The sequence below is a fragment of the Sceloporus occidentalis genome, unplaced genomic scaffold (assembly GCF_023333645.1).
Source record: "Sceloporus occidentalis isolate IW3139 unplaced genomic scaffold, rSceOcc1.0.p SCAF_1, whole genome shotgun sequence".
Classification (NCBI taxonomy): Eukaryota; Metazoa; Chordata; class Lepidosauria; order Squamata; family Phrynosomatidae; genus Sceloporus; species Sceloporus occidentalis.
The window spans coordinates 102,738,065-102,748,262 of record NW_028316981.1 but is presented as its reverse complement, the minus strand read 5'-3'; the positions used below and the strand labels follow the sequence as shown (position 1 = coordinate 102,748,262).

The following is a 10,198-nucleotide window of genomic DNA, read 5'->3' as shown; positions in this document are numbered from 1 at the left end:
GGCATAAAGTGGCCTCGAAGGACTACATAAAATGCGCTCCCAGTAGATGTACAGTGTAGTTTGTGTAGGGATAAAGGGAGGAGGATTGAAGCCCTCTCCCCATGTACAGTCCCCTAGCAAGCAGAAGTAACATCTGTAGCATTGTAGAAACCGCTGAATAGCTCTAGACGTTGAAGTCCAGAGCTACTATTAGTCTATTATCCATGGTCCAGAAATTGAGCATAGTTTTCATGGGTCTTCCTCCCCACTGAGCTCCATTTTAAGAATTTGGTCTGGGTTCTGCAGCTTTCCTTTAACTAAGTTGCTTCTTGTTTGTTATGATATTATCTTATGAGGAACTGGATGTTAAAACTCTTCTTGTTAACTGTGGCCAGGTTGACTTGAGACTTACTGCGACCCCAGCAATGAGAGGCCTGCAAGTCTCCTGTCATGGGTGACCAGACATCCTCCTTTCCCCGGACATGTCCTCTATTTCAACCTTCTGTCCAGGAAGAATTCCAAAATGCCCTCTCTCCATTTGGAGCGTGACTAAGAGGCATGGGTTTATATTTATGAGTGTGTTCAAAAGGGGGGGGGGGGAGAGAAGCAGGGTGGCCAGGCGTCCTCCTTTTCCAGGACACGTCCTACACTCCGGGAGGAGCTCCAAATCGTCCTCCATTATGAGCAGGACTAAGAAGCAGGGGTTTATATTTATATATATATATATAGGAGTCGTTTGAGCTGTCGTTTGGTCATGCGTCCTCCATTTTCCCCCCTGAAGGGCCTCCATTTCGGGGTGCCTCGTCCTCCTTTGAGGTGAGGAAGAAGAGTATGTTCCCTAATATTCCCTATTCTCGGGGTGAGGAGAGGAGGAAGGAGAAGGAAGAAGGAGAGCGTGGCGGAAGGGAGGGGTGGGGAAGAAGGGGGACATGGAGGGAGAGAGAGAGGAGAAGGAGGCCCTTGTTTGGGGCTGCAGTTGCCGCTCTCAGTCAACAGGTTGCACCCTCCTCCTCCTCCTCCTCCTCCTCCTCCTTCCTAGGCTGCCCCGCAATGCGCGTGCGCGCTCGCGCGCTCGTCCTCGTCCCTCTGGCCGGGGGCGCGCGCGCGCTGGCCGTCCCTCTCCTCAGTCGCCTGGGCTGTCAGTTGTGGAGAGGCGCGCATGCGCACCACGGAGGGGCGTGCTTCCCTGGCGGTGCGCGTGGCTGCTCGCTCGCGCGCCCTCCCTCCCTCCCTCTCTCTGTGTTGAAGGGAGGAGGAGAGAGGGCGCGCGCGAAGGAGGCGGGGGCAGCCTCGGTCGTCGTCCGCCGTCGTCCATTTTGTGGCTGTGGGGGGAAAGCCTTGGTAGAGAGCTGGGCGCAGACGGAGCGGCTGGAGAGAAGGGGGCGGGAGGGGAGGAAGGAAGGGAGAGGGAGAGGGAGAGGGAGGGAGGGAGAAGGGGGACGCCGGGTGCGAGGAGGAGCCCAGCGGGGAGAGAGGGAGCGTGCCACTGGAATTAATCGAGGCGGTTGAGAGAGAGTGTGTTTGGGGCCGAAGGGCAAGTGAAGGGTCTCTGTCACTCAGTGGGAAGGAAGGAAGGAAGGAAGGAAGGAAGGAGGGAGGGAGGGAGGGGCGGCTGCCTGCTTCCCCCTCTCCCTGCTCCGCAGAGGGGCGTCTGCCTCCACCTCCGCCCCCCGGCCCTCCTCTGCCGCCCGCTCCCAGCCCCGAGAGAGAGCCTCCTTCCCTCCCCGCCCCAGTTGTTTATCCGCCGCCGCCGAAGGGTCCGCCATGGAAGTGGGCGGCTAGAGGAGCCCCAGCGCCCCTCTGCAGACACGGTAAGCCAGGCAGGCAGGGAGGGAGGGAGGGAGGGAGGGAGGGAAGGGCGCCTTCCCCTGGGCCCCACAGACCCAGGGGCTGCCACTTGGGGGATCCGGAGGGAGGGAGGGAGGTGCGTGGCGTCTCCGTCCTCCTCGTCGCCGTCTTTCCTCTCCCCCCGTAGAGGTCACCCTCCCTCCCTCCATTTCCAGCTATGTCTGCCTCCCCTCCCCTCCTCCTCCTCCTCCTCCGCCGCCGCTCAGGCCAGGAGCTTTCTGAGCCAGTGGCGATGAGGCCACAGCAGGGCCCTCGTCCTCGTCCACGTTCAGTTTGGACAGGCCAGAAGAGGGGTGTGTGTCTCTCTCTCTCTCTCTCTCTGTAGCCTCAGATATTTCCAGCAGAGATCGAGGTAGACAGATAGACAGGCGTCTGTGTTTGTGTGCTTCCTTTGAAGTCGCCTCAGATCTTTTCACAAGGGCTGTGTGTCTCTCTCCCTGGGATTCCTTTAAAGTAGCCTCAGAGATAGCTTCTCCAGGGGTATGCATAGACAGACAGACAAATATACTCAGAGATGTGTGTCTATTTAGAGTTGACTCAAATGTTTCCTTGTGTGTGTGTGTGTATCTATATATGCCCCTGTGTGTGTGTGTGTGTGCGTGTATTTTCGCGTGGAGGCGGGGGAGGAATGCCTCCTTCTCTCCTTTCACCACCATCTTTGGCTCGCCTTCATCCTCCGAGATGAAACAAGTCTCTTCTCCAAGAAAGAAAGGGCTTTTCCTTATTTCTTATCTGTTACCATTTTTAAGGGCGCGCCACACTTTAACCTTGGGAACTCCAGGCAACTTTGCTTCTCCTTCTTCGAGATGGGGATCCCACTGGAGAGGAGAAGGTCCAAAGTCACCCGTCGCCCCCGCCCTCACTTCCCAAAATGGTGGAAATAGTTTGGGGGCTGCTTTAAAGGGGGAGGGGGAGAATAAAAATAGCGCCCTCTCTCTCTCTCTCTCTTTATATATATATATATTGATTCTCCCCCTTTTCCAACTTTGTAAAAGTTGGTTGGCTTTTGGATTGGAAACAGACAAGCAGTTGAATATTGAATTTGAGGTGGGGCTTCCCCTCCTCCTTTTTGGAGGCAAAAAGGGCTGGTGCTCTTTTGCCAAAGTGGGCGTGCCAAGCAAAATGCTCAACAGGTCCTGACACATTTTCCTCTCCCCCCCCTCTCTTTTTTCCCCTTCTTTTTCCTTCTCCTACTCAGATCTGCTTTGTGAAAAGGAGGAGAATTTCAGCTCCAAAGAAAAGCAAAGCAAAGCTGGTGCCTGGGGTTGTTTCCTCCTCCTCTTCCCCCTTCTCCTTCCCCATGTCATGTGATAGATCCCCCCCCCCTTTGGCGTAGTCTGTCATTTAATGGCTTTTGTGTCAGTGTGCGCAAGAAAGAAACTTGTCAAGTGTGGTGGCTCCAGTCCCCCCTCCCTCTTTTGCTTCAAAAAAAAAGGCAGAGACAGGGCCCACAGCCCCAGAGAGACTTTAACTGTCTCTTGAAACTTTTAAGGAGAGGATATTCCAGAACTGACCCTGCCTGGGGCCCTTTGCTTTAAGTGAAGGAAGAGACGGACAGGAAAGCTTCTCTGCAGCTTCTTACACTTTGGCAGAAATTACACAGCTTCTTAAAGCGGGGGGGGGGGGGGGGATTAAAAGAAAAGAATAAAAGGAACTAACCTGGATTAAAGGTTATTGTGTTAGGCTGTCACTTTCCCTATCTGCTTCTGAGGCTTTCTGATACCTGGTTGTGCTTACCCATATTGGAAATGCCCTTTAATGCAGAAGCGTTAGCACTTTGAATACAATGTGTGTGGCAGCTTTCTCTTTTTCACACAAAAGAGTACAATATGTGATTTTTAGGTTTAATTTTTTAAAATGAAGTTACTTCTGTCAACCTCATTTCTAGCAATTGTAAGTTTTAGGTGCCAAATAATAGCCACTCTGTAATTTATAAGGCATTTAGAGAGCAAATTCTCTGTCTGAGTGTTTCTCACTTGTTTTCCAAGAAATATCTTTCCTTGCTGCATCCTGTAGTTGTTATTTAAAACTGGCTATGGTTTTGATCACAAACAGAATAACATACAGTACTTGCTTAGTAGATGAAACCTCAGTTTTAATATATGGATACTAGCACTGTATTTTTTACACAGCCCTCAGAAAGCATGATAGTGGTAGAGGGAAAAGAGAGTAAGAGCTTTTGGGTGAGTGAGCAGAAACGGCTGCTAATACCATCTCGTGTTGGCATTTTTCATAGTAGAAGTTGGCTCATAATGAAAAACTGAGTGAGTGGGTGTACGCATTGTGATCAGTAGCATTCTCTCAGATGCGACAGGAGTTGTTGCATGGATCTTAAAATCTTGAGTGAACTTTTGAAAATAATATTTAGCAGTTATGGGCAGGGGGAACTGAAGCCTGTATTAAACTCTAGACATTTTGATTTAGCTTAAACTCTAGCTTTCAAAACTGTCATTGTCACTGTGGTGACAAACATGGCTCAGACGTAGTAGTTGTCTTAATTATTAATGATGCTTTAATTAATAAAATTAAAAATTGGAAGAAAAAGTACAGCTCGGATTGCTGAGCAAACGCTGGAAAAATGTTAGGTTTATAGTCATCTCTTATGTTCAGACCTTTGTATTTGTAGAACTTTTGATTTAATTATTATGTGCCAATAGTGAATCTTTCTTTCTTTCTTTCTTTCTTTCTTTATAACCTCTGTTAAGACAATGGAACCCAAAGAGTCATTGAAGTCCTCAGGAGGGAAGGAAGCAGGAAAAAGTGCCCACTTCCGTGACAAAGGAGGTATTGTGCTAGACTTCAATCCATCCTTGAGGGGTGGTGCTACTGTCAAGACTCCTGCATCTACATCTCCCCTGACTGCCTCTTCTGAGCCTGACTCCATGCAACAACCTGTTCTGTGCGACTTGTCAAAGGGCTTAGGAAGCAATGTGCCGCAGCCCGATCTCTCTAAAGCAGTGTCACTATCAATGGGATTGTATATGGGTGAAACAGATACAAAAGTGATGGGAAACGAACTCGGATTTCCTCAGAAGGGCCAAATCAGTCTATCTTCTGGAGATACAGACTTTAGGCTCCTTGAAGAAAGCATTGCAAGCTTGAATAAGTCCTCTAGCCTGGCAGAAGGCTCAAAAGGTGCTGCATCAACTGATGCATCCTTAGATTCAGAGTTCCCAGGCATGGCTAGTCGTGATCTTACTTTAAATCAAGGGGCTTTAGCACAAAGCCAGGTTGGCACAAATGGTGGCAACTTGAAGCTGTTTTCTGAAGACCAAAGCACCTTTGATATTTTGCAGGATTTTGATTTGCCACCAGTGTCACCAGGAAAGGAAGCAAATGGGAGTCCTTGGAGAATAGACCCTGTACTGGATGAAAGTAGTTTGCTTTCACCTCTCGGCGGAGACGAGGGTTATCTCCTGGAAGGAAATGAAATGGAGGACTGCAAACCTCCCATTTTACCAGACACTAAGCCTAAAATCAATGAGAGCGGGGATCTTTTGACCAGTTCTGCAATGCAGATGCCACAAGTGAAAACTGAGAAGGAAGATTTGATTGAACTGTGCACCCCTGGTGTAATAAAGCAGGAAAAAATTGGCACAATCTATTGTCAAGCTAATTTCTCTGGGTCAAATATGCTAGGAAATAAAACATCTGCAATTTCTGTTCATGGTGTCAGCACTTCAGGAGGACAGATCTATCACTATGACTTGAACACAGCATCCGTAACTCAACAACAGGATCAGAAACCAGTTTTCAATGCCATTCCATCTCATCCTGCTGGTTCAGAAAATTGGAATAGGTGCCAGGGATCCGGGGATGATCTTACATCAATGGGGGTTTTGAATTTTTCTGGCAGATCTGTCTTCTCCAATGGGTATTCAAGGTAAGAGATGTTTAATTTTTTTAAGCCAGTACAAGATGGATAATACAGTAATGTTCATGTTGCCTCTTCCTTTAGTTAAAGCAGATTACTGATTGCTTATGCTTTGCATGCATATGTTAATGCATTTGCAGCAGAGAAATTTATTTGATGAAAGGACAGATTATCAACGGTAAAGGGCAATTTATCATAGTTTAAACATTTATGTGTGTAGGAGAGAAATAAAATTAGAACATTAAACAGTCACAGGTATTGTGGTTAAGTAGTTCAGGCTAATTTTTAACCAAAGACAGAAAATCCTTTTGGAAAAAATAACAACAGTAATAGGTGAATTAGTCTACAATTGTTGCTTAAACAAGGAGCATGCAGTATGTGCAGTTTGATGGACTCCCATGATGTCAAGCATTTAGAACTCGGGTTTAATAGTTATGTTTCCTTTTAAGTATTAATTGGAGCTGCCTTGAGTCCCAGTTTTGGGAGAAAGAAGGGATACAAATATAATAATAACAACAGCATGTGACATTCATATTATATTTTTCTTAGTAGAAAATACAAAGGTGATATTTAAATTTTAATCTAGAATTTGGCTAGAAAATTAAGAAGTGAATAATAAGACAATGTTTTCTTTAGAGAGGTGGTAATGCTAAATATTGAAAATATTGGACTTAGAAGTTTAATAATATTTTTATTATCTAGCAAAAGATATTTAAATAAATTTCTTCATAATCTAGACAGATAAAATATGATACCATCAACAAGTAATTTTCTGGTTTCTATTCCATGTTCTTGTTGTATCAGATGAAATTTTAATTTGATGCTTTTATTTTGTTTCTAATGACTTAGAACACAGACTTACATGATTTTATATAATAAATCCCATAATAAATCAGCAGAACACATTAATTTTAATGCTTGTTTCTGTAGGATTGCATCATTAATTCCTCCAACACTTCACACAACATGTTGGAATTTAGTTATCTATATATCATTTACATGTTCTACTTTAAACTTGATTTCTTTTGCATACTTACTTAACTGGATTATGTAAATAAGGAGTTTTCTTCAGATGCAATCTGGGATGTGAGGTAAAATATTTATCTGTAATCCTTGCGCACGTGTGCGCGCACACACACACATATAATGGTTTCCAAAGAGCTCTTGTTTCATTCTTTCTCTTACCTGGGTGAGCAGACATGGACAGTGTGAGTCAGAAGACTAAAAAAATAACAGCAAATGGGTCTCGCATGCCAGTCACCTGTTCCCAATTCCTATGTCCTCTTTCAGTCGGGCACATCCATTCGTCTGTACTGTGGTGTGGAAGGGAAAATGAAAGAAAAGATGTATTATTAAGCCTATACCAATTTCTTTAGGAACTCTGTATACCTCCATAGAGATACTGAAAATACGTTTTGCTTGATATTAAAAATAGCCTATGTTTGTGACGTGTTTTTGAAACAGTTTTTCTAGTGAAGTTAAAGTTCAGTAGATTGTACTTGCTACTAGCTGCTTTCTATCACCATGTTGTTTTCTTGTGTAATTATTACAGTAAATGCTACTGGAAGAACTTAAGGGAGAAATAGTTAAATTAATATAGTTTTGAATAATATTCCTAACTTATTTTGATAAGATATTGGGAGGGCAGAGATGAGCCAACATAGTGTAATTTGAGTGTTCGTCTTCCACTCTGGAAATCAGAGTTTGATTCCCTTCTCTACCATGGAAACCCACACTCTGCCATGGAAAGTGACACACTCTCAGCCCCAGGAAACCCCGTGATAGAGTCGCCATATGTCAGAAACAACTTGAAGGCACAGGACAATAGACATACTTTGTGCAATTATGTTCTCATTTTAAAACTATATTAAATCTTTAAATCTATAATTCTACGATGAAGCTATACCCATTGGATTCTTAATACCTGGCATGGCTTGTCGGATGTATTTGTTTATGGAATGCTAAAAACGGTAACTTCTTTTCTTTCTTTCTTTACATTATTTCCCCTTCATTTATTTCCTACTTTACTGAACAGGTGAATTAAAAGTCGTTTTTATTTTGGATTTTTTCCCCAAGTTTATATTTATAGTGAAGCAGAACTAATACATACAAGGTGTTATTTCAGACAACATCCAGCCTTGCACAACTGAGTGTCAACTCATGCAGTGCACATTCCTTTTACTCTTCTCTCCCTGCAATCCCTTGTCTCCCAAATCTGTTCCCTGAGAGTCCTCTAATACTTCAGAGCAAGTTTGGGTGGTTATGCACAAGGGGCTTTGGTGGGAGAGGAAAATGTGTTCTCCCATGTTATTAGTGGATGGACACAACAGGACCATGAAGTCCTGTTACACTTGAAGGCTAATGCAGCTTTAATGAGTGTTTGTAAGTTAGACTGTACTTCCTCTGTCACTAACTTTACTGATTTTTAGTGGGTTTTTCTCAAAGAAAACATAATCATGTAGCTCAAGTAAAAACGAACCAACTTAAGTTTTTAAACTTTAGTGTTTAGGAACCAGATTGTGCACAGGGAATCTCTCGTCTAACACTAGCTATAGGAAAAGAGATTTCACCTTAACATTAGGAGGAATCTCCTGACAGTAAAGGCTGTTCAGCAGTGGAACACGCTCCCTCGGAGTGTAGTGGAGTCTCCTTCCTTAGAGGTCTTTAAACAGAGGCTGGATGGCCATCTGTCGGGGATGCTTTGACTGTGACTTCCTGCATGGCAGGGGGTTGGACGTTATTGGATGTTATTAAAAACAGTTTGGCAGGCCAGCGGTATCCTAACTATCTGTGATTAGGAGATGGAAGAAAGGGGTGTAGAAAACCAAGAACAGGGTTTTGTGAAAACTCTCTTTTCTTACTGGAATAGCATATTGAAGTGGTGACCACTACTCCAGATTTATGCATAAAGAGTTACAGCCTACAATATTTTACATATTTACCTGAAAATAAGACCCACTGAAACCATTGTTGCTTAGTTTGAGTAGACAGGTATGGAACTGTAAGTGTTATTGCATTGGGTGTATTCATTTTCTCGGGCTGCAGTGTTTGATCATGAACAGATTTTAATTGTTGAGGCTGTATCTTAGTTCATACCTTCTTTTTCTTTCTGGAAGATATTATTTTATATTAAAAATGATGTTCCTTCCCAACAACTCATGGTAACTTTCACTTACTAAATTATAAGCTTAGTTCAACCATCACACCTAACCTTGGTTAAGGATGGTGTGTTGCAGCCTGACATATCAGACATATTGAGTTCCAATTTTGGGGAAAGGCAGGATAACAACAGTAGTATCATCATAATCGTAATGGTGTGCCTACCTTCACTGGGAGCTGTAGCATTAGGAAGGAAGTTCTGGCCAGATGGAAAGAAAAAAATGGCGGGTTATAAACCGCCGCTTTGAGGCGGTCTGCCGCTGCCGCCGTTTGCTCTGTGCGGGAGCCGCAGCAGCCACACCGCGCGGCTCCCGCACAGACCGAAAAAGAAGCTCCAAAATGGAGCTTCTTTAAGCGGCACCTCTGTGACGTCGCGAGGCGCCAGGGGCGCATTCGCGACGTCACAGACGCCGCGACACATTCGGACGCACAGCGTCCGATATGTAAAGATGGCGCCGGCCGTGTGGAACGGCCGGCGCCATATTGTACGGACAGAGTCCGTATTAGAGCCAGGGGCGTCTAGAAGAGACGCCCCCTTTTTAAAATGGGACGTCCTGCAGACGTCCCAAGTGGCGGTTTGTAACCCGCCAATGTAACTCTAAACTGGTTTTCTTTAGGTCTGGATGGTCAAGCCTCGATTTGACTTTTAAATTGTTAATACAGTCTGAACTTCAGATAATATCTTTAAAAAGGCACACATGCTATTCCTTTATTCACAAAGACATGCCCACTGCTTTATTCATACATTTTGGTCTGATCTATGGACATTTACATGTACACTGAGCCTCTAAATTAGAAAAGCCATTCTTACTGGCTTGTGTATTAGCATATGATAACATGGCCTTAGTTCTTTTGAAATTACTTACCATTGTTCATTCCCAGTGATAGTAGAAAACTTTCAAGATCTAAGTTGCCTTTGTTAGCTGTTATTTGAAAGAGAGCTTGCGGTTGTGTAATATGGTAGGAAATAATGGGGGGGGGGGAGAGAATGATGAAACAGAAACATTCTAGAGTTTAACACAAAAAGGGTTTAAAACCAAGGATATATAAGAATGTAAAAACAAATAGAAATGTGAAGAACTGGAAATTTTTGGAAATGATTCTATCTTCCCTCCCTCACTGCATCTTATTTTTCCATAAAATGTGGAAGATTTTCTTTTAGAATTATGAACAAATTGTTTAAGGCTAGTTGCTCAGGCAGACTACTATTATGTGAGGCTCTGTAAAGAGGTCCTTCTTAAAGTGGTTGTCCTGTGGATGAGTGCTGGTATATGAGCCATCAGCTGCCAATCAGTGATGAGTTTCCATGAAAGAAAGAAGCATTTGTAGTCAGTGGAC

General features: G+C 44.3%; 1 protein-coding gene across 1 annotated transcript in view; it reads left to right on the top strand.

Annotated features, from left to right (window-relative positions):
• Positions 1-1,415: 1,415 nt before the first annotated feature.
• Positions 1,416-10,198, top strand: part of NR3C1 (nuclear receptor subfamily 3 group C member 1) — an 88,664-nt gene continuing 79,881 nt past the window's right edge. Inside the window, exons 1-2 of the mRNA XM_089531164.1 lie at positions 1,416-1,790; positions 4,533-5,710. Coding sequence (XP_089387290.1) covers positions 4,536-5,710 — 1,175 coding nt within the window. The 5' untranslated portion in view covers positions 1,416-1,790; positions 4,533-4,535. The remainder of the gene's footprint in view (positions 1,791-4,532; positions 5,711-10,198) is intronic.